At 33.6% G+C, this 25,164-nt stretch overlaps 2 protein-coding genes across 2 annotated transcripts; both read right to left on the bottom strand.

Annotated features, from left to right (window-relative positions):
- Positions 1-218: 218 nt before the first annotated feature.
- LOC132545859 (Na(+)/H(+) exchanger beta-like) lies at positions 219-14,269 on the bottom strand (the record flags this gene model as incomplete). The annotated part of the gene is made up of 22 exons (XM_060209531.1): positions 13,999-14,269; positions 11,491-11,536; positions 10,812-10,853; positions 10,144-10,215; positions 9,715-9,796; positions 8,854-8,881; positions 8,311-8,417; positions 7,419-7,494; positions 7,046-7,125; positions 6,651-6,762; positions 6,222-6,303; positions 5,735-5,830; positions 5,246-5,364; positions 4,895-4,977; positions 4,492-4,620; positions 4,187-4,279; positions 3,726-3,791; positions 2,804-2,916; positions 2,565-2,627; positions 2,017-2,117; positions 1,107-1,210; positions 219-854 (listed from the first exon to the last, which is right to left on the bottom strand). Coding segments are annotated over exons 1-22 (2,601 nt in total), but the record flags the coding sequence as incomplete, so codon positions are not given.
- A 5,298-nt stretch (positions 14,270-19,567) lies between these two features.
- Positions 19,568-22,430, bottom strand: LOC132545858 (cell death-inducing p53-target protein 1 homolog). The gene is made up of 3 exons (XM_060209530.1): positions 22,265-22,430; positions 20,618-20,789; positions 19,568-19,859 (listed from the first exon to the last, which is right to left on the bottom strand). The coding sequence occupies exons 1-3, from the start codon at positions 22,428-22,430 to the stop codon at positions 19,754-19,756; spliced, it is 444 nt and encodes a 147-aa protein (XP_060065513.1). The 3' UTR covers positions 19,568-19,753.
- Positions 22,431-25,164: the final 2,734 nt, after the last annotated feature.

Raw genomic sequence — 25,164 nt, 5'->3', positions numbered from 1 at the left:
TAATATGTCTCCTACTGTATACTTGATGGTTTCCTTGTTGTGTACATCGAATTCTCATTAGATTGCATTAACAGACTAGTATTTTCAACTTCAACTTTCGTAATTTCATTTAGTATTTTCTTGTCTCTGCAAAACACCTTTATATCTTATAATAGACGTAAATATAAATCAGTTAAATGTTAATAATCGGTGGTTTGTTGAAATTTTCAGGATTTTGTTTCATCTTCTAAGTAAACATTATCATTTAATGGTAGGTATTCTTCCACAAATAACGCGTTCTGTCGTATCAGATATCCCTGTGACTCGTTTGAGTTTGATCTGCTACAGAATGGTTCTATATTGTCTTTGTCTGCTATGTGCTCAACATTGATCAGTCCTATATTTTCATTCTGATCAGATATCCCACGTATCGAATTGCATGACGAATGACCTCCCTTGTCATCCTTATCTTCTTGCTTTCTGTCAGAAGATAGGAGAGGATCTACCTCTGACATATTATCTGTTTCCATGCCAACTTGTTCATCCAACGACTCCATAATTGGTTTGTTCGTGAAATCATAGAGTCGTGAGCGAGTGTTCCTTGCAGTAGTTGGGTCAACATCAACGGTCATGGCGCGCCTGCGTTGTTCTGGCATCTCCTCCTTTCCTCGTTCTTTGGCAATTGCAGCATCTTCTCCTGACCAAGATTTAGGACGTTCCCATTTGTTCTTCATAAAGGTAGTACTTTGTAGTCGTATATTGGTATTCCGTTTGTTCGTCCACTGTTGCTCAAGCAAAGTAATACTGGGACGACGCATTTTACGACGGTCATCCATTTTTAAGACAGATGATTTGCTGAACCCATATATATTCATCTATAGAAATAAGAAAACATCGAGTAAGTAATATGAAGGTAAATACATATTCAAAACATTTAAGGACCAAAACAAACAACAAAACGCATGGGCAGGTATAAATACCCCCAAGAAATAGGTATAAAAATAAATAATTATCTCACCAGAAAAGTGAATGTGTTATACTTTTGAAATATTGGATACACAATCTATTTTATTTTTAAATGTAAAGAAAACCTGTTTGTACTTATATGTACTATGAATAAAACAAACCGTTAAACTTGGTCGCCTTTGTTGGGCATTTTTATCAAGAAACTTCCGTAACTGCATTGGGGACGCAGGCGATGGATCCACAGTGAATTTCACGTCGGAGTTTTCTAAAGAATTATGTATATATGTATATATTACACATTCGCAAACAAAACGAATTACGATATCTGAATAAGTAACGATAAACCCCTGTAATATTTTTTTATTTCTGCCACTGTTATCTTTAATGTCGTGTCAAACGAAAATAATTTAAAAGTACTTTTGTTTTATTATATACTCGGTGCCTGTATGAAGAATAACATTTTAGGTCATTATCATTTTTTGGCATATTGATTATTTAACACATCGATAATAATGATGATGTAAACTTTATCCAGAAGAGACAATTAACGCAATCGTTATTAAGCAATAATTTCAGCGCGAAAAACGTTAAAATAACATTACTCCTAAAATATGTACGTTTACAGTATTTGGTTATTAACAGACAGCAAAATGTGTCATCAAAGCAGTGTTAAATCAATAAAATAAGTTCGTCTTGAAAGGGATCAATGCGGATGTATCGCCTAGAATATATTGCTTACAGCAGCATCTTAAAAAGAGTTGTAACTATAAGCCTACCTGCAAAATACGTTGTTAACTCATCCTTCCAGAGGAAATAGTAAGCATGCTAGTGTAAGAAAATCTCATGTTACAATAATGTAACACTCGATGTAGTAATTTGCATTGATCAAATAGGGGCACCAAATGTGTGCAGATGACGTGAATCAGCATGCTGTTGCCAGACGTGTAAATATATTTCTATCTTTTATGTCCGATGCATTTGTTGAATCTACACAAAATACCATTTGGGAAACATACAGTCAGCCGTATTATCAAAGATAAACCAGAATTGATTGCCAGACGTTTTACTTACCAGATGCCGTTTCATCTTCGTCTACTTTATGTAAAACGTCTACAGGCAAGATACTATTTCTACGTATCTGTCTTATGATTGCTGTACTGTCTACGTTCCTCCTAAAGATAAATTGATAACCTTACAAAGAATACCATTTTCAAAAAGGTACGAAAAACAGAATTACGGATTATACCATAAAATACATTTATATACTAAATTAAATCGTAAACAGGCTAATTATGGGCTAAATTATAACCAAATATTCATAGATCTGTTCGTTATCGCAGATTTGACGAATATTGTTCACCAAATGTTGAAGTAAAAATAAGAAACATAAGGAATTGTTCCATTTTGAGTGGCTTATAATCTTTTAAATTCAGGTTTATGTAGTAGATCTGTATACAGTCTTCATAGATATGATACCTTGGCAATGATTTATATTTTTGATACAATATCGTTGTGGGATGTAGGTGGTTTTGGAATTGCTAGTGCAATTCACACAGACATACATCCATATTGAAAATCATAACAAATAGGAAGGATTATAAACTTCTGTTTATACGTACAGTGTGTCTGCAGCTTTTGGCAAGTTCTTTGCGCCGCTCATATGTAAATTTTTGTAATGCTCTCTGAAAAATGTATAAAAAAATATTTTTGTAAAAAGATTTCAGAACTGAATGAATCTATATGAAATAAATATTTATATTCTGTTTCATATAATGAACCATAAAGTGTTAAATAAAGTGCACCTGGTGAATGCTCTGATTGTGTTTACTGGAACCAAAATATCAGTTACAAAACTTACTTCATGACAAGTTTCTCGTAACATTGTAGAATCTCATACTGCACTTCGTTTAGGTCGTGGTCCCTTAGTAGAATAGAACGGACGTATTTCTCATCCCAATGGTAAAACCATTCCTGTGAAATCCAAAAGTATCACAATTAGATTCTTCATGTACCAATGTTTTATTTCTATTTTCCTCTGTTTCTTCTTTTCTAACTTGTTACGTCCTGTAACCTCAACTTTATATCGTTGGTAATAACTCACTAAAGAATTTCGCTGTTTCGTGTTTATGATATCAAGTTTATGTGTCCGTACACATGTATTTGATTGAGAAGTTAATTCACATATTCAAGAATAGGTTATTGCACATTGCTGTCCGAAATATTTGCACAAAGACGGACTAATGATTAAATAGGTGTTGTTATAAAACCTCAATGCCATAGTCTCAGTTTTATATAATTTTTTTGGTCGACAAAGGTTCTGTAGCAAACGGTAAAACTGAATGTAATAGTCAAATGTTTAAGGAACATTTCCGGTCTGTTTAATTATCGTTAGGTTACCTGTTGATTCTGTTTTTGTATACTTTGTGCTCATTTGGGAACGTGACATTACTTACGTTCATTGACCACGATTTACATGGTTGGTGATGTCAATGAAGCAGAAGACGCTTACCAATCTGGAACACCGGACCTTCTTGTCTTTGTATTTTGACAGTAGTTTCCTTGTAAATCTTCCTTAAGTTTGCATTTTCAGTTTGAATTATGATCTCATGTAAGTATGTCATCCTTTATCAAAACCTACTCGGAATGACTTTTGTTAAAAGTAGTCTTGTTTGTTAGGACGTCAGTATTTGTGGATGTTGAATAGTTATGAAAGTTATGAAATACAAACCGGACATATCCATTGTTCAGGATATATAGCAAAATTAATTATTCTACTGTACCCTCATTGAATTTTTGCCTTCGTTCCCAATGATCTCTTCAATACCTGCAAGCACATGATCGTTTACCTAAAAACAATATATTAAGAAACATTGTTTAGATCTTGAAAATAAAAATATACGTCTAGTACGATAACATTAAAACTTCATAAATAATAAAAAACATTTTCGAACTTCAGGTGTTAAAATGTGTCTCAATTTGAATTCATTAACTGGATTTATCCGAAACCGTAAATAAATTCAACCTAAATTGATGCACGTTATTACATTTTAGATAACAAATTGTTGTTAAAACAATACTACTGTAATAAATCGGATTCCGTTTTAACGTACTTCAATTTTAAACAAATGGTTTCGAGTGTGGCTTTATTTGAGCTCGAGCTGTTTAACCGTTGCAGGAGAGTTAATACTGCTTTTGTCATGGAAACTATGCTCGAGAGCCCTGGGAATGATATAAAACTCACGTGACTCATTACTTCCTCGACAAGTGATGTTTCAACAGATTTGGATGCAAGTTTGACTCGTAACAATGTCACGAACGGCCTTATGGTTGATCCCTGGAAAGCATACATATGTCATATAATAAAGGATTATGTTACTTCGACATTGTAATAAACAATGGAAAATACGCAGAATGATTAACAAATTATATATAATTTCATAAGATAAATAATACACCAATTACATAAATCTATGATGGGAAGGAAAATAATATTCTTTATTTTAGTTCAAATCGAACGACGAAGAAATGAACAGCGATACAACATACCTGAATAAAGACGGTGAAAAAGATGACGAAAAGGGTTGATGTAACGAACATGTCTTTCATTGGAAAAGCGTCTTCGTCCAGGAGAGCAACCAAAGAGAAACATACTGCCCCGCGGATACCGCCGTAACTCTGCACAAAACATTGGTAAGTCAGTTTCAGCTTTAGTCCGCTCAAATTTAAGCTGGACAGAGGTCGTTAATTCTGTGGCTCATTTCTTACTCAAAACTGAAATATGAGTTATTGAGGTTACATAACGAGTGGTATAGTATTTATTTACTTTTAAAAACACGAACCCTTGATCAGTACCATAAATCTAATTCAATGTTTTAAATGATTAATGAAAATAAAAGGATATCACGCACTGCAAAAGTTTTAAATTAGCATAGTCTTATTGACGACGTACCATGATAAACATTTCGTCATAGCGGATTTTTCTGACGCTGTGTCTGTCAAAACGATTGATGAGGGAGGAAAAGGTGAACATCACTGGAGTAAAAAGGAGAGTAAGACCTAACTAAATATTGGTGTAAATAAAACAAGGAATTTTAACTAGCTCACGAACTAAAAATTTTGCCATTTATTGTAATATATCATTCCTTGAATAAACAAATTGTTTGGTATGAATAATAACAAACAAAGAGAATCGACATCGTCAGATCAATTCTAACAAGAATCAATAATAATATTATCATCATTGAAATTAAAAGTTTGCTATCAAACCATGTTTTTATCGATATATAGGAGAAACGTTTACCTAGAAATCTGAAGCCAGTGATCAGTAAAACCGTCCATAGTGTTAGAGCTGTACTCCAGCTAACTGGGCGCACCACCAGTAGTCCCAGGAAAAGAAATATGATAATCTCGCTGGTCGTGCTGTGGACACAACAGAAAACTTTCATCACAGCCTCCGTAAGAGATTCGAATATGCCACTTAGAGGTATCATTGTATATATCCGGGGTTCATTACTTGCGTTACAAATGTTCATAAATCTACTCTTGTTCTCATTTAGTGATTGACCAAACGTTTATTGATTTCATGCTAGAACTTTAGTTAGCAAGTCGACATTTTTCTTGCATTTTCGATGGACCAGTTCTCAACTGCACACTGGAAAACTTGTTGTGGTGATTCAGATATAACGTTATCTACATATGAAGAATTTGATGTATTTCCGGGTTACCAACGATATATGAACGTATATCCGGTTTACAAAGAATAATGGTATTGATATTAAGTTCTACTCACCTGAGTACACGAGAGAAGAACTTCACGGTGATCTGTGATTTATTAGTAAGGTTTGGAAGTGAATAAGCCATCTGTATCAGGCCACAACCAATCAAACTGCAATCATAAGTTACTATCTATGTAATGGTTTGGTACCGAAGGTAAAATATACAAAATATTGACATTACGATCAAATCGGATGAAAAAGACAAATCATTCACATTCGCATCTTTAGCTGTGGAGAGACTACATCACTTAGTCAAGACAATAACGCCATTTTGTCACGTGACGTCATTGTTATCATATATATATATATAAATATTCGGGAAACTGCTTTTGCTGTTTCAAGAATATCACAATGTCACAGAACAAGTCGATTAAAATGTGAGTATATGCCAGAAATGTGCTATTTCAAATACTATTACACCATTAAATTTATCATTCGTTGTTTTGAATTAAAGGCGAGAGGGTACATGATGATTGATATTGATATATCTGTAAATATTACCTGATAATTCCGGAAAAATGAAACATCTCCGCTACCAAAAAGGCAGTGTAGGCCATTCCGAATATAACGACAGGCTCTATTACTGATCATATTGAAAGAATAAAAGAATGAAATTTATGTTAAGGGAACCTAATCTTCTGCATTCAATCAGACAAGTGATGATATTTAAAACAGAAACACAAAATAGATAAATAAATAAAGCACTTCAGCAAACACATTTACACCATATTTTTTTCTGTTACTCGAATACGATACAAATCGTTTATTGTTTTTAAACTTAACAGGATTTCTACTTAATTGTAGCTTTATCTATGTAGATTATCTTGGTCGACGAAATGTAAATAATTGATAATGAAAAGCCACACAAATTGAAAATAACATCCATGAACGATACAATACAAATCAGTACATTTATATTCTGACTCGTACCTTTTGTAGTATTCGTGTACTTTGTCAACAGAGAACAAAGCACACCAACAATTAAACCAATAGCAAGACCTCCAAAGCACACCACGAAGAACTTCACAACACCAAGCAGGATCTGTACAAATAAAAGAGTATACAAATAAAGCGTTGTGAAAATCATCACCATCACTCAAAGTGGATGTTCTATCTAAATGACCTCCATATTTGTAATGAAAAACTTGTTACTTTGTTGTGAATGTATATTTGGCTCTCATTTGGAAACATAATTGGGTTCAATGCCACATTGAAATAGCATGGATTGTTCAAATTCATTTCTGTCAGCGTTTTCACACACTGGTCATCTTGATAAAAAGGCATCATGATATTGATAACAACAACCAATTTATGTAATAACATACGTCCTCAAGAGTGATCGCCCTTTCCTTCAAGATGAGGTTGTATGCTTGTAGGACGTTATACAGGACAACTGTGACTCCATCTAATGGACAAACCAAACCATATGATCACAATGATGAAATATCAATAATAACCAGATTATTTGTGACATAGATTTATTACTAAATGTATCGATCGAAAACAGGACATTATTGAAATATTACAATCATTTTTGAATTGCCAAACCTAAATATATACTCATTGAGAGGACAAATCAATAAATGTTGATATATGTTAGTCTCAAAATAGTTCAGTATTGAATATATTAACGATTAGTTTTGATCCAATGTTTCATAAAGTCCTTACGTAGATAAAAAAAAACTTAAATCGACTTACCGTTGAGTAGTGATTCTCCAAAAACCAGGAAATACAACACCCTATTGACCCCAACTTCGTTGAACACAGCGAGGACCTGGAATTGATGGCTTTGAATGTGGCTTTTCACAAATATACCCAAACAGTACAGACAAATGAAATGAAAACGAAAATTTACTTCTTCCATTTTAAGAATACAAAAATTTACCAATTGACATTTCCCTATCCACACCATATATCCAGAAAAATATCTAAATGCTAAATAGAACTGCTTTCTGATTCAGTTAGTTAAAGCAGTTTTCAGGTTTTGTCGTGATAAATGTGCTTTAATCAACGTCAACCAAAAATGTAGTGTTTATAGTTTTTACATATGAAACTTTTCAAGTGAAATATTTTTGCAATGATTTGTTTCTTTAAAGAATTGTTGATGAGATGAAAGAAAATTTCATTAATATATATTTGACGTTAATTGTAATGTCACGACGTTAAAGAATCTTTTTGAACATTTTGTAAAATTTCAGAAAAGAAATGCCTCTCTCTTGACTTTCCCTATTTCTTACGCGCTCGGTTGCACAAATCTAGGTTAGATTTAACAAGTGGTTAGTGAAATGTTTTAATTGTCAATGAAACAAATTGACTTTCAAAATGGAAATGACAATCTGACATGTCTCAGCAAATTTAAAGCAGTGAAATTACAACAGATTTTATTTCACCATGTGCATTTGTTATATGATCATGTCAAAATAATTTGGTAATCTATACCGATATAAAATTTATTCAACATTTAATAATCGAAGAAATAAATTCAACGATAATGAGGACATGAAAATGTTCTGGAATTGATAACGAACATTTTATAAAAATGTTATTTCACATTTGTGAACCAATATAATTTACGTCAGATATAACTTACAGCAACAGGATCAACAGCAACAATAAGAGCACTGAAAACCAGCAACTGAACAGGGGACGCAATGTATTCCATTGTACCACTGGACTGTAGTCCAATCAGCGACAGACCTGTGAAAGTAAAACGTCCTCCTCTGCACGACTGAGAGAATAGTAGCAATAATAGGAAAATACTAATACTGTTTGGCATCATACATTGATTCTCGCTAATCGATCTGTTTACATTGCACATAAGTACTCTTGTATGATTATTTATTATTTTATGAGTTAGTGTAAATGTAAAATGATTTTTGTCGACTTAATTTCGTGGGTTTATAGTTTCAAGGGAAATGGTAAAAGTATTTCGTAAGCTTTTGAATCATTGAAAGCTCTGTTATTATAAACATGTTTCATGTCTTGAACAGTTAAATGATTCGTGGGAATACACAATGTATAATTCACTGACCAAGATTAGCCATAAATAACAACGAAAAGTACCACCGAAAATGAAGATATTACGTTTATGTAAAGAAAAAAAGGTTTCAGAAACCAAAATACGTGTACTCACCAACTAGACTACATGATGCTATAGTCCCCTGCAAAAATATGGAACAGATATATACTCTTAATTCAGTTCAGTGAAATCATATTTGTTACAACTAATTGCTGATTTGCATTTTCTTAAGTATCAACGCTAACATCAACCAAAACCTTACCAGAAGATTCAGAAAAAATAGGAATAGAATTAAAGGACAGCAATACACTGCGATAGAGAACTGTTAGTAGCTCAGAATTTTGCGAATTTCGTATTGATGGTATGTCTCTCCATGAAATTTATCTTTTAGGGGTTTGAAAGAAATTATCCATCTTACACCAGTTTCCATTCATATGAAACTTGTAAAGCAAGTTTAGACATTTTTCGTTTTACCGACCCTCTACTGAGAGATGGAAAATACTCCAAATGAGGTTGATGAATGTCATATGAAATGGAAGTGAATGTGAAATTCAACCGATAAGATACAAAATGTATTATCGTCCAGAATGTTTTCAAGACATGTCGACGTGAAATTTAGATAAATGTAGTTGATAATGAATGCAATTGATACACTGAAGTCTTTAAACGAGTGCGTGATCTTGGCGTTGAAATACAAAAATGTATAATTGGGAATTATACAGGACGGCCTAGTAACAAAACATTTTGCCACATTACGAACAAAGGATGAAAAATAATTCCAGAAAATTTGATACATAGAAACAAACACAACCACAGACAACCCAAAACTCCGATTTCCATGAAAAGACATCATTGTTTCGTTAATCTCAATTGAAACGTTGGCCGTATTTTACAAAAATAAGGATATTATTTACAGACCGAATACATAGTCAAAATCCTAATTCGAAGTCTCTCCTTGAAGAACCTACTACTTACAAAGACTGCAAATATCAGGATGGTTCCTATGTTATCGGTAAACGCTCTATCGTACAAACAAAATGCAGATTCTAGGATGATTCTGAAAAGAAAAACGCAATTAAAGAATAAAAAACGCGTCGGCCAGTTCGTATATTTTATGATCTTGTTCATGTTGTCGACATTTTGATATTTTTTGTTAACTGTAAAAGCTGTGTCCATTTTGTAATTAACCAATTAATGTTAAACGATGCATGATAAAAAGCGTTGCTTTAAATAGACATGAATACATAAATGACAAGATCAGCAATATTTAAGTAAGTATTATCAAGGTTTCAGGATAAAAAACAAAGGAAGAAAAATGTCAATAATCAAACAACTTCTGGTTTCTAATTTTATGTTGCGATAGAAAGTACTCAAATAAATTCTGTACAGAACTATTGGACTCACGGAGGTAGTAAGTAGTTGAAAAAAGTATCCGGGGTAAAGAAAGCTCGTAAATCTCCCCCAGATCCGGTCAGACTGAAAAGGAACAAGTCGATGCATGTTACTTTCATAATATTTAAGAAATCAAGCTTGATCGCAAATGAAATGTTTGATTCGTCTCATGAGAAGGATAGTAACATAACATACTACAGTTTCTCCAAAGTCCTGGTTTGATGACTGAGCGGACAAGTACATTTGACGGATCAAAACTAAGACAATAGCCTATTTCGTCAGTCTCCAAATATACAGGTGCATGAAACATATTACTCTATAAATTGTAGGGTGTCATGCGATAAAAGGTCGGATTAGAGTGGGATCGACGCGTTCATACAGGTTCGTTATCTAACTTAAAAATGCGTAACTCGATTAGCTTCAAATTCACAGCTAGCATTTCACAAACTAACGTATTACAAGTACAATGTCGAAGAGCTCCGGTTAATTTTTTTACTATTAAATAAGATGGCTAACTTTCCACTTGCTATATGTGTACGTGTTTCCTGTATGTAATGAAATGCACTGAAATATGCCACACAATGAACTGAAATATATGCCACACAATGCACTGAAATTTGTACCATAAAGAAATATCTAATACAAAAGTATGTTATATACTGAGGCATGACTGCACTTACTATATAACGGCGCCAAATACTGTCCCGATGATACAGAGGAGACTGGAAACGAAATAAATAGAAGAATAAACTGGATGATATCATTAAACTCTATGATATTAATGTGTATGCAACACATGTCGTTATGATTAGATAATGTGTATTTCTCAGGTTAAAAAATATTTATTGACCTCATCGAAAGGCCATTATTGTGTTTTATTGTTGTATCAGACATATTGATACACCAGCTACATGTATTGCTTTTTAAAACAACGAAAATAGTGTATCTTACAATTCGTGCACTGATTTTCCTGATAGCAACAATACTTCACAAGTGCTCAACTACATGAATTATATGTTGGCTCTTAAAAGCGAATAACATAAGACTAGCGGACTTGTGCATCAATGTAAGTATATCCAAAAAACGCTTCATAATTCCAAGACAGCTTTATATAGGATTAAATGTGTTTTCATTATTAGGATTAAATGTATTTTAAAAAACAGTAGTTAAACGAAAAGAACAGTTATGTTGCATTTTATCTACAATAATGCATTTTCGTAATACTGAATCACCATAGTTGCATCAGTTTATCTCAGTGCTTGCTTTGTGGATGTTTATCAGGTTTTTACCATACAGGAACTATTGTATATTTTGTGGTAATGTTAGTACCGTTATTGAACTTAGCAAGGACTTACGTACCATGATTCGGGAACTATAGAAGAGAGTTTGTTGGCATAATGGAAACCTAGGAAACAAATAAGTCAATTTATGTTACAGAACATAACAGACATCTCTACACTGTAGGCGAACTATATTTTTCGTAAAATATCTTTAAACTAGTATATGATAACAGAATATCAGAAGAAATACCGCTTTCAGCAAAACAATTACAACAAACAATCAAATAACTAGTATCTCTCTATACAAAATTATGACAATCACGTAACTAGCATCTCTCTATACAAAATTATGACAATCCCGTAACTAGCATCTCTTTTTACAAAATTATGACAATCACGTAACTAGCATCTCTCTATACAAAATTATGACAATCACGTAATTAGCATCTCTCTATACAAAATTATGATAATCGAGTAACTAGCATCTCTCTATACAAAATTATGACAATCACGTAACTAGCATCTCTCTATACAAAATTATGACAATCCCGTAACTAGCATCTCTCTATACAAAATTATGACAATCACGTCTCATATACAACATTATGACAATCGAGTAACTAGCATCTCTCTATACAACATTATGACAATCGAGTAACTAGCATCTCTCTATACAACATTATGACAATCCCGTAACTAGCATCTCTTTTTACAAAATTATGACAATCACGTAACTAGCATCTCTCTATACAAAATTATGACAATCACGTAATTAGCATCTCTCTATACAAAATTATGACAATCGAGTAACTAGCATCTCTCTATACAAAATTATGACAATCACGTAACTAGCATCTCTCTATACAAAATTATGACAATCCCGTAACTAGCATCTCTCTATACAAAATTATGACAATCACGTAACTAACATCTCTCTATACAAAATTATAACAATCGAGTAACTAGCATCTCTCTATACAAAATTATGACAATCGAGTAACTAGCATCTCTCTATACAAAATTATGACAATAAAGTAACTAGCATCCCTCTATACAACATTATGACAATCACGTAACTAGCATCTCTCTATACAAAATTATGACAATCACGTAACTAGCATCTCTCTATACAAAATTATGACAATCACGTAACTAGCATCTCTCTATACAAAATTATAACAATCGAGTAACTAGCATCTCTCTATACAAAATTATGACAATCAAGTAACTGGCATCTCTCTATACAAAATTATGACAATCAAGTAACTGGCATCTCTCTATACAAAATTATGACAATCACGTGACTAGCATCTCTCTTTACAAAATTATGACAATCACGTGACTAGCATCTCTCTATACAAAATTATGACAATCTCTCATCTCTCTATACAAAATTATGACAATCAAGTAACTGGCATCTCTCTATACAAAATTATGACAATCACGTGACTAGCATCTCTCTTTACAAAATTATAACTAAATGAGATTGAAAAATATCAGAATTGGTCGACAGAGATGTCACAACCTATATAGGGAGTTGCATCTATCCCATAATTCAACAAATTTGATAGATTTTAATTATTGTAAAAAAGACACACAAATGAATAGTACATTTCAATACAAATTCATAGTTAGATTGAGTAGAGCCAAACAATACATTTAACTGCATTATACAGCTGTTTTATCCTTCCAGGACTCGTCAGTGATACTAGGGGCCTACATTTTACGTTTGGTCAATCCAGATACACTGTAATGTCACATACGAAACAACGAAGTCTACAAATATTTTATATCTATCTGTTTAAAATGAAATTAATTGTTGAAGCATATATTTAACATACATCGTATTTCAATAAATTTCGTAGAAAAGTTAATAAATCCGATAATCACCTGAGAGTGTCAAGTACATATATATACTCTGAGCTGTACCATTATTCAAATGAATTCAAAACGTGGTTTCAAAGTAATAGCTCATACGAATAATATTTCAAACATATAGGAAAATAAGCGAAAATTGCCTCATTTTAATCTATTTGTCAAGTTTGTCTTCATCCTGATTCATAATATACTCATGAAGTCGACCATAATTTGAAAGACATGAAACTAATTTAGGGAATGGGCTAGTGCACCTCTAAATCTTGATTTGAACATCAATTTCCACTTTTCTACTCGTTCGACCTCCAGATTTCAACAAGTTATGTTCTTGGCATGACTGAGGTGCCCTAGAACGGCGAATCAGCTGTACGATACGTTGTGTTCATTATTTGTTTTCACATGTACTATTGACTGATTACAAGTTTGTTTGGAAATAGGTTTTTCCGTTGTATGTATTTTCACTATTCATATGATCGATGATTCAAATCTAAGCCGATCTAAGCAAAGTTACGTTCTCAAAATGAAAACCGAGGTAATAAAAATTAAATCACATGACATTACGAGGAGCATGTCGAAGACATCGAATCTATTTTTGTTTAAAGACATATGAATTGAGATCATTATAAACAGCTGATGAATCTTCTACCTTGACTTTGCAGTTTATTTCATCTACGTAAGAATTTTTTCAATATGATTATATATGATTACTTACCTATTTTGCTAATAGCTGCTACCAAAACTACCACAGTAAAAAGGAAGGGTTCCCTGATATCATGATAACGGATTTCGAAAACTTCGACATGGTGGTGATGGTCGGTATGACTTATGTTTTCATGCGTGTTCGTTAAATTAGAACTCTCAGAACTTTGATTCAATGACGTCGTCACCTGACTTGAATGAGGATGCGCAGTCGATGCCGAAAATGTTGATGATATTGCTGTTATGACATAGATGAGACAAAATGTTGGGTACATCAAAGACATATCCACTTTTTTATGTTGAAATTGTCAAAGGCTTGAAAGGATCAGTAGTGCGCATGCGTCATAGTAGCCGGAATTTCTGAAAAATAAAAAGATATTGACAACCGGATGATGTTTTCCAACGAAAGATCAAGGACAGTATAATACATCAATCAACAAATATTGATTTCATACTTCTTAGAAAATCCAAAATTAACCCCAGATTATTATCCTGTATAAAATACATACATGTACTTTAATCAAATGGTGTTATTTTCAGGTAGTTGTATTCTGCGATATTTCCAAGAAGCAAGTGAAGTTATGAATAACAAAATTCTAAATATTTTAAGTGAAAGGTATTCCTATTTCTTCACACTTTTGGTAAGCGCGCTGTGATATGAACCATGGAAACGAAAACATATATATATATATATATATATGACTTGGTAGCAAACTAGATAAATACAAGTGTCCTTAATAGCGCGTGATATTGTTAATAGAATGTACTGTTCGTATTCCCTTAAAACTAAGTCCTCGTGTACTTTATACATACACTGTGGTGTTACACTGCCATTCTGAATAATGATTAACGCTCTGTCATGACTTAATGAATTTTTTCTTGGTTCGATTATTTAATTGTCCAAAAGCAATTCAATCAATTTCATGATGACTTTTAAAGATAAACGCAGTGAAGCACATAAGCCGTTTGCTAGCATATAATCATCCTAATCGGGGGGATAATTTCATTTGATTGTTTATCTACAATGTGTTTACTTTAATGAGTACTGAATCAAGCTAACACAGCTTGTCAAGTATACTCTGACCAGATCAGGTGATCTGCGGCTTTTTTTCAATTAGTATTTGGGTATAGTCATTTTACGCTTAAGACAAATGGGTTTAATGATATGAAATGTATATGTTTCACACGTATGTGGACGTCTGTGAAATAACTAATTACCCCATTCTTACATGACCATAGGTGTTGACGAGACGTTAAACAGTATGCTACAAAAAATAAATGTGTTATCAACACATCGACATTATGTTACATATGTACGGTCACTGATGAAACAGAAAACGGGAATTTCATTTTGAGTGCATGGAATAGTAGTGGTAATATCAGTTTATGTAATCAGAAACATAGTCTAAATATCACGATGTCTGGATAATTTCAAATATCTGTTTCTGTTGAGTTTGAATTTAACATGGACTGTTCCGGTTCTCGGACATAAATGCCTTGTGTACGGGTCTTAGCATTAATAGGCATTCATTTCAGGTAGATTTTAAGTACACGTATCCATTAAATCACTTCCTGTAGGGTTAGTTAGAGGTTAGAGTATAAAGGTTGATTTTTTAAACCTAACCTGACTACAATACACAGGAAAACAATAGAGATAAGACTTAAACAATGAGAAGGTTGAGTATCGCTTCGATGAATAACGGACTGATTAAATGGCACGTCGTGTAATTAGTGACTATCGCCACAGTTATAACTGATATCTTTATTAAATTGTATCGTGTGTTAGATCACTGTAATACCGGATCGTGAAGTAATTGGCGAATGGAACTAAAATGAACCCCGCACACGATAAGATATTTAAGACAATTAATTTACACATTTTCATATTAAAAGAAATATCTGTAATTTATTTCTTCATATCAAGGTTAGAATTCAAATACATGAATGTGCATGTTAATTTCTCGAGTTTAACATCTTGTATAATCCGAAATATTAAATAAAATATTAAACTTCTTTTAACGCACTAAAACATATATACATGTAATCTAAAACTGTATAAACTATAGTATAACGCTGAACGAAAACAAACTACATGCAATATACCCAGATTCAAAATCAGAAGGCATAAATTCAAAATAGTTGATATCTGTTAAATTATATACTTACCTTTCGTGCGGTAAAGTTAGTCCGGTGTTCCTATAATCTGTTAGTAACACTCGTGATTCACATAAAATCACGTGCATTGTTCATGCACATCCTTGACGAGTGGGCACACACAGGGTGCCATGTCAAATTGGAAGCGGTACCGCGGTGAAGTAAAATCCGATAGACCCTGGCGCTGATTGGTCAAATTTGGCATAAACCAGAGGTAGACAAATCGAAAGTAGAACTGTGAAATATATATTCATTTTGGTTCGTTTTCAAATGACTCATGATCATTCGGTATTATTAACTTTAATAAAGCGTCTGGTTTGAAATTGTCGACGAGAATTTAATACCGATCACTTGGAATGTTGCCAAACTCCAATGGCCTGTAAGTCAAACGCATTAAAGGGATATAGTCTTTTTATGATATCAAATCATACATACAAATACATTTTAAATTCAAACTCATTGTGTTGTTTGTCTCTTGAAATCATCACACAGAAATAAGAATGGACAAAAATATCAAATTATATTCTTAAACCCGAAAACAAAACTTTCATTTATAGTAAAAACTATAAAACAGGTTTTTAAACTCTATGAAGAATTTTTCGAAACGTATTTTTTCTATGAACATGAAAATTGGGTAAGGGAGCAAAGTAGGGGAAAGTGGGGGAGGGAGGTGGGGGTCATACAACACATAAATCTGCTAAACGCATTTCCAGTTCTAGTTGCCCACTTGAATGTAAGATTTCCAAAAACAAAACATTAAACGTTACATATAAAACCTCTCTATAACACTTATCAATAGGAAGTAACACATGTCCATTATGTTCGAGGTTTCTCCGTTATATCTACTTAGCAAGAAAAAACACACTAATTATAATCAGCGCATTCATAATTTACGTCAATCATTACTTCGATAAAACTACAAAATTAATATCATCGCTAAAATTTACACCGTCTATTCGTTGTAGGATGCGTGCACTTAGAAAACGTGTAGGAATATTACAACATTAGAAAGTTTCCTCCACATATACTCAAAATACAGAGAAAAAGAATTAAACTTAGTTAGAGAAGCTAAGAAATACAGTGTATACGTAGCTATTTATAGATCTTCATCAATTGGTACTGTACATAAACACACTCATGGAGGGTTTACGCCTATCAACTGCAGTGGGTAGCATTAAGAAACAGTTGTAGAGATGGAATTTTAATTCTATAGCAAAATGGCATTGAGCTATTTCAGTGTGAATTGCATGTACAGTGCATGTTGTGTGCACGAGATCACCCCAGTTTTGTAATCGTATGTCAGATATTCTCCAATGTCTGGTCTGCTGGATATAATTTAACAAAAGGTAGAGTCTTGTTTTATGTGAATGTGTAGGGTTTTGATTTCGGTTTTTAATTTATATCTTTCTGATCCGACTGTGTAAGGTTTCGTTTTGTCACTGGCCACCGTGTAGGGGTTAGTTTAGTCACAGGCGATTGTGACATATTTTGACTGGTTTAAGGTGGAAGGTTTATTTTTAACTCATACGACTGTGTAAGGTTCAGGTTTGTTGCAAGCGACTGTATAAAGTTTAATCTTGTCTCGGACTACTGGTTAATGTCTATAGGTTATTGTATCAGAACCCTATTTAACATAAAATATATTGTGAATATAAAGAACGACAACTCTGGAAGAGATCAACATTTATGGAAAGTCTTGTAGTATTGAAACAAAAATAATGATGCATATTTGCATCACACACGCAAAATATAGTCTTTTTGAAACGACTCAACTACCCTTATTGATCTAAATTTCAACATGGGACAAAACAATAAGTGTCATTATTATACGCATGTCGCATACAAAAACAACAAGAAAATACCAAAATGTCAACAGTATCACAATCCAAACCAAAATTCAATAAACTAGGGCAATATATGAATCAAATAGATATTTACACGGATACTCCTGAAAAGGTACAAGGTGTTCCAGAAGAGTAAGTGTCTTCTGCTTCATCGACGTGACCTTGACCAGTCCAAGTAAGTAGTGTCATATTCTCAAATGAGAACAAGGTATACAACAACGGTACTAAAGGCAAACTAAAGAGCATCAAACAGATCCAACATCATATCAGACAAAGAAATGGAGATCACTATGCCGACCATAAAACATAATTTTCACCAACCTGTATCTTTTGAAAACCTGTGTTACGAGTTTGTCCTTCAGTTGACGACTTCTTGCACGAAAATCGTGATAATGGAGACAGGTATTTGAATATCGAATTGACTGCGACATATAAACACCATAGGTTGGAGATGCAGGAATATTGCTATTCAGAAATGGAAACTTCGCAAAAGAGATATTGAAATCATCACACTTATCGTAAAGCTTGGTGGAAAGCTTTCCATGTTGGTTTTGTTGTAGGAAAAGATCGAGATGTGCAGCTGATGTAGAATTGTTTGTCGTGTCCTTTATTCAAAATTCTGGTGGGAATATGCAAAGACATGGCCAATAAATATTTTGTTATTTAAAAATAAAACGTTACCAATATATCGGAAAGTGAAATCAAATGTCTGCAAAGTCCTCGTGACTCTCCGTATTAGAATCTAATGAAGAGAGTACCAGAGCGATAATGAAGATCTGCATTTTAATCAGACTGGTTTAACACATAAGTGTCTTTTTAAAATGATTTTTTAACCTCAGAATTAAAAAGAATGTAATACTGTGGTCTCATAATATAATGTAGTTATAATGCATTATTTTCTCTCTGTTTATTAATCAGACGATCAAAGACGCTTGTTTTTCAATTAATTTTATTTATTATGAATAATGAAGCATAAAAAAGCATTAGCTACGGGGATGGAATCAATTAAAAAATTCCAAGGAGTTCCGAGTGTTGAAGATATACATGCACATGAACTACAAAATTAAATAAAGAAGTCAGAAAAGTCCCGAATATTTCACTGTAGATATCCCATGAGTAGTATATTTCTTTCAAAAAAAAACAAAAAACAAAAAAACAAAACAAAAAAATGTGAAGACCAAACTCAGCCGGGTGTATCCGTCAAGTTAACAATTGTATTCATATCTCGACAATTTTTTTGTGTGCTTTCCTCGAAAGACTATCCTAGGTTTTGGACTGAGGCATGCAAATTTAGTCACACAAAACACATATAAGTTTTTAATTATAGATCTATATAGCGGTTTGTAATGGGGAATCACAGAAGTCACTCCCGATATTGGCTGTACAATGGTCCCGTGGGTTGATCCTATCACCATTTTATCTACAGGATTTTGACACTTTTCTTCACATTCTCAAAGATCAATCAAATAATGCATGAAACGTTGTTACTGTTTTTTCTCATCATTTGAGAAATTATTGCGCAATTAAATATAATGTATCAAATTCCATCACGTACGTGAAGTAACAAAATGAAGGTGGATAAAGATCAATATATTTACATGGAGAAAAAAAACAATGATACAGCCATACTGAAAAATCCCACAACACTTTGGTAACTACTCCAGTTGTTGAAAACATAACATATCCTTCCGCGTATTCATTGTAACCAAACTTCCGGAAATGAACATTTTCATTATGTCGTGTTCTTGTAGCCGAAAAGTGCATTCGAGTCTACATCCGGTTGAAGCGTCCAACTACACAACCACAGTTAGGGCAGGTGTGTACCACATCCTTAAAGCCATTCGCAAAGAATGGGATCAAACAACAAGGCCAAATTCTGATAAAACAAAATCACAGAAATGTTTTATTACATTAATTCATTCGAAGATAAATTTAAGTTTACGATGGTTGCTACATTTATAGTTTAAGGCATTTAGCGATTTTGTATAGAGAAACCTTTAAGATTGACTTATCTTCCGTAACAGTAACCACAACGTGATACCTGAATGAAACCGCTGTTGAGTAAACGAATAAATATTACAATTACAATGAATAAGTGAGTAAAGAGTGATCGATTATGGGCATGTGTCAATGAATTAGAGAACATCTAATTGGGTAAGTGATTTATAAATTGATCGAGTCCATGATTGGTCAATGCAGTAATTAACTGATGGGTGGCATTGATTGAATGAGTGGGCGGGTGGGTGTGTGGGTGATTTGGTGGATGGACTCACTCACTCGCTCACTCACTGTGAGGGAGATAGTCGGTGATTCAGTCAGTGAGTCAGTCAGTGAGTAAGTCAGTGAGTCAGTCAGTGAGTAAGTCCGTCAGTCAGTGAGTGAGTCAGTCAGTCAGTCAGTCAGTGAGCGATTCAGTCAGTCAGGAATTAATTGAGTCATCAACTGATTGAGTGAGTGAATAATTGACTCAGTGAATCAGTGACTAATTGAGCAATTGGGTCGGTGAGAGCGTAAGCGTATGTTACAATCGTGGTTCTTCAATTCAAACGAATGACAATGATATAGCATAACTCTGTACACAGTAAATTGAAAGCATCGGAAGGCTGAATAAGTCAATAAGAAAAAAAACATTACCCGAGAAAAAACAGGATCAGGAAAAAGAGCCACGCCATGTTACCAGTTGTGTAATTCGTTGACGTCATAATGTAAGCCCGGCAATGTGGACAGGTACACCTTACAGACACTTCGTGGAAGACTGGGGCGCCGAGCACCACCTGTGGCGCGTTAACCACTACTGTTGTCGATCCTGTTACGAGGTTTGTAGGCAAAATCATCAATTATATTAAATATCTTCTGAAGCCAATTAAATTATATTGAACAACTACTGAAGTCATATAAAATACAAGGCAAATGTAGGCAAATTCGTCAATTATATTAAACAACTACTGAAGACACATAAAATACAAGGCAAATGTAGGCAAATTTGTCAATTATATTACAACTGCTGAAGCCACATAAAATACATGGCAAATGTAGGCAAATTCGTCAATTATATCACAACTGCTGAAGCCACATCAAATACAAGGAAGATGTAGGCAAATTCATCCATCATATTACAACTGCTGAAGCCACATAAAAAACAAGGCAAATGTAGGCAAATTCGTCAATTATATTAAACAACTACTGAAGACACATAAAATACAAGGCAAATGTAGGCAAATTTGTCAATTATATTACAACTGCTGAAGCCACATAAAATACAAGGAAGATGTAGGCAAATTCGTCAATTATATTACAACTGCTGAAGCCACATAAAATACAAGGCAAATGTAGGCAAATTCGTCAATTATATTAAACAACTACTGAAGACACATAAAATACATGGCAAATGTAGGCAAATTCGTCAATTATATTAAACAACTACTGAAGCCATATAAAATACATGGCAAATGTAGGCAAATTCGTCAATTATATTAAACAACTGTTGAAGCCATATAAAATACAAGGCAAATGTAGGCAAATTCGTCAATTATATTACAACTGCTGAAGCCACATAAAATACAAGGCAAATAAACTCTATCTATGCTAAACATTTTACTGATCATTGAAACCGGGTAACAAGAGTATCAGTGAAACTGATGAATAATTCCCGAAAACTCCCGAACTCATTCATATTTGGGACGTCATAATTTAAACTGGTGTTAACCTTTGCTATCTGGATACAAAGACCCAATGCTTGCTTCCAGTATATCTCTTTTTTTATTATCAAAATTTCTAATTGAAGGAAAATATAGGCGATCATATTTTAGCGAGTGAAGCCACATACAATATAAACGTGTAATGCAAGGCAACTGTAGAAAAAATCCATGATCATTTTACAGGTGCTGACAAGATTGTACCCGGAAATCGAATGACCTGGAAACAGTTTTAGGTTTTGCATATCTATTTTTATATATCTGATTTTATAATTGGGAATAAGTAAACTTCATCAACTTTTTGGGTAAAACAAATTTCAAGACAAAGCGAAAGAGGAATTTGGTGGGAGGAGGAGGAGGAGGGGGACTTTGATATCGAGTGACCTCAATGATTTACTGTGGTAAATGAGAAATAATTATATATTCAATCAAATATTTGTCTTTATCTTTACAGGATTTATAGCTTGATCAGTTGCCTTAATATCTACATGTACATTATCTCCAAGCATTTGACTGGAAGATAAAATACAGTTTGATAATATCCATGGGGAAAAAGAGGAAGAACAGACATACATGGATAACTGACCTGAATTCTGAGACTGCTGGGACGGCTGGCTGTAAGGAGGGGGCACACCCTGTGGTGGATAGCCTTGCCGGGGTGGAGGAGCCTGTGGCGGGTACCCCTGCTGAGGAGGGGCTACCTGTGAGGGATACCCATGTTGCTGTGGAGAGTAGGGCGGTGTCTTTCCCATTCTCGTATTTTGTCCGTGTTTCTCACAAATCCAATGATTTTAACTTCCTGCTTGAGTTAGCAGCTCAGTCGTAATTGTTGTCAGGTGGCTGTACTTGATGATGTGGGTGGGACATACAATAGTGTGGTACGCCTTCATTTTAGAGGATTGACCAATAGGATATATAACTAATTGTTACAATTATGTATTTAGATGTCATCTATTGGGTGTATTTTTGTATTTTAAGCAGCTGTATTCCATCTGAATTTTGATGTCTTTTGTGTTGTTATTATACCCAATCCTTTTAACCAGACTTCATAAGTGTAGAGAGACGTCCCAGGCAGAAAGCGATAACCGGGTTCACACTTCATATAACGGGTTTCCCTGTTTTAACAATATTATCCGTCATACTTTCGGTTTTACAGATAGGCTAAAATGTCCACAGGTAAAATGCCTGAATGCACCGGTGGTTGTATCGGTATATGTTTCCTTTCAAGAAATGGTACACTAAAAATTATTCCATTTTTCATTCATAGTAGCAAACATTATTTTTATGAATAATTATTGATAAGTGTTATGTGTAAAATACGAAATACATGTATTTTGATATATGTCTTTTATTAATGTCGAAAGCTACTATGAATATTTAAAGCATACTGAAGTACTTCGTGTCTGATTTCCCTTCTTCTTCTTTTTTTTTCTTTAGCTATCCTGTTATAAAACGAAGACCATGCTACAACGAAATATACATCTACGGAAACGTATTAATATCCCTAGTTTCAGTAATGTTTGGGTAATAGAAAGCACGTGATTCATAAATTTGTAAGGACACCGCTTCACGTTTAGGCTACATGTAGGAGTTAACAATTCAGATCTACCCAAGTTACCTCCCTTCGTTTCACCGATTACTGTTGACAGGTAATGTGGCACAGTAGTGGCTGAGCCCTACTCTGCTATTATATATCTATCTTAACGTAATCTTCTACGTCAAGCCTTAATTTTCATAAGTACGTTGTACATGTATTCATTACTTGTTGTCATTCATTATTTACTATATGATATCAATCTTGTCTTATCACATCTAAATACATTATATCCAATCGCTCTATTGGTGTCTCCAAAATGTATGCACAGGGTTGTACAAATCGAAGCGTGTAAATCGAGCTCAGGTAACAAGCGGTCTTCATATCGTTTCAAATATGATCATTTTGTACTTTTCTTATAGCGCACGGACCTTAGTGATATTTCGGGAATCTTTTCAGCCCATAGTTGGGTTTGAATTCTAGATCATGGATAATCCAGAATGCTCGACAAAGATTGGGGCAGTCAGAACAAATTTTCATATTTCTTTTTTGAAACATTCTTTCCTCTAATTTCTAAGAAATGCATCATTACAATCCAATGTTGGGTAAGACGAACACACCCGAATATAAATTTCGATTCCTTCGGCTGTATGATTTCAGAACAATGATTATTTATCTTCGATATTTCATGTGGACACAAGAGTTTCAAAAAGTGTGAACCAGGGAATATCTAAACACAATCGACATTTTGCATTTTTAGGACAATATTGCCAATCAAAGCTATTCTATAGCGAACGCTTAATGATATTGTGTGGGATAATTCAAAATCAACAAACTTAAGGCACCCATACGATCAACTATAAACGGAAGTCTGGCTGGAACTTCATTACAGTCGACCCGTTGAATGGATTAAAAATTATTTAACCGACAAAATATATTTTAAGCTTTCATGTGGAAATGAAATCATGCTGAAATCTTAAATAATTCAAATTAATTTAACAAACGTATACGTTAATGGTTTGAAAAGCATATAACAACGGTGAAATTTTAAAAATTCAAGATTAGGGCACTTTTGTTCTCCGGTGTGCCTGATTTCCTGTTTAACATTCGGGAACTTTCGTCTCTTTCCGTCAACAAGAAATACTGGCATAATCTCGGAAGCAGCCGCCGTTGAAAGGTCCTGATTTGGCGTAAAACCTGTCCCGTCTACTAACTACATTAAAACTGCAAGATATGGATGTTGTTTCGATAACTGTTTGAAATCAATTATGATAAAGTATTTGAATGTTTAGAAATTTCCCAGCAAACATTTATAAGGCAAAATGATATGAAAACTCTAAGTGGTCAGTTTACTTTCAGAAAAAGGCAGCTTATGTGATATTGGTGACTATAATTGGATTTTTTCATGACAAATTCGTTTAATATATATTGATTTACTTATTTTAAATGTATAACAAAATAGTCTCAGCAGTGTTTACAACTGTATCCGCTTTTTTTTCTAGCAAGACCGATCAACTTTGCTGAAGGCTCTAAAGTATTTTTATGATTTGTTTAACAGAACGAAAAAGAGAAAAGAAAACGGTAGGGGAGAACATTTTGATAATGAAAACTTGTTAAACATAGAAGCATCGCCTTTACAAATCTGACTAAAACTATATTATCTTTCACCATATTTTGACTACAAATTAATTTATTTTCGTTAAAAAAAAGATGAAATCGGAAAACATATATTATGGAATGTTACTTTCAAATAATCGTACTCACTGTTATTTGCTAATAGCATGTCATTCCAATGAGGGTTAGCACATATCCTTCTACGAAAACGGCAGTTACTGAACCATTTTATTAAGAATTCAATCACTCTGTGTTTTGTTTTGTTTTTGTTTTGTTTTGTTTTTTTTGTTTTTTTTGTTTTTTTTTGTTTGTTTTGGTTTTTTTAATTCCGTATAACC

The sequence above is a fragment of the Ylistrum balloti genome, unplaced genomic scaffold (assembly GCF_031769215.1).
Source record: "Ylistrum balloti isolate Yb309-2 unplaced genomic scaffold, AGI_CSIRO_Ybal_v1 Utg369858, whole genome shotgun sequence".
NCBI classification, from domain to species: Eukaryota; Metazoa; Mollusca; class Bivalvia; order Pectinida; family Pectinidae; genus Ylistrum; species Ylistrum balloti.
The sequence above is the reverse complement of the archived record's forward strand: the minus strand, read 5'-3'. Positions and strand labels throughout refer to the sequence as shown.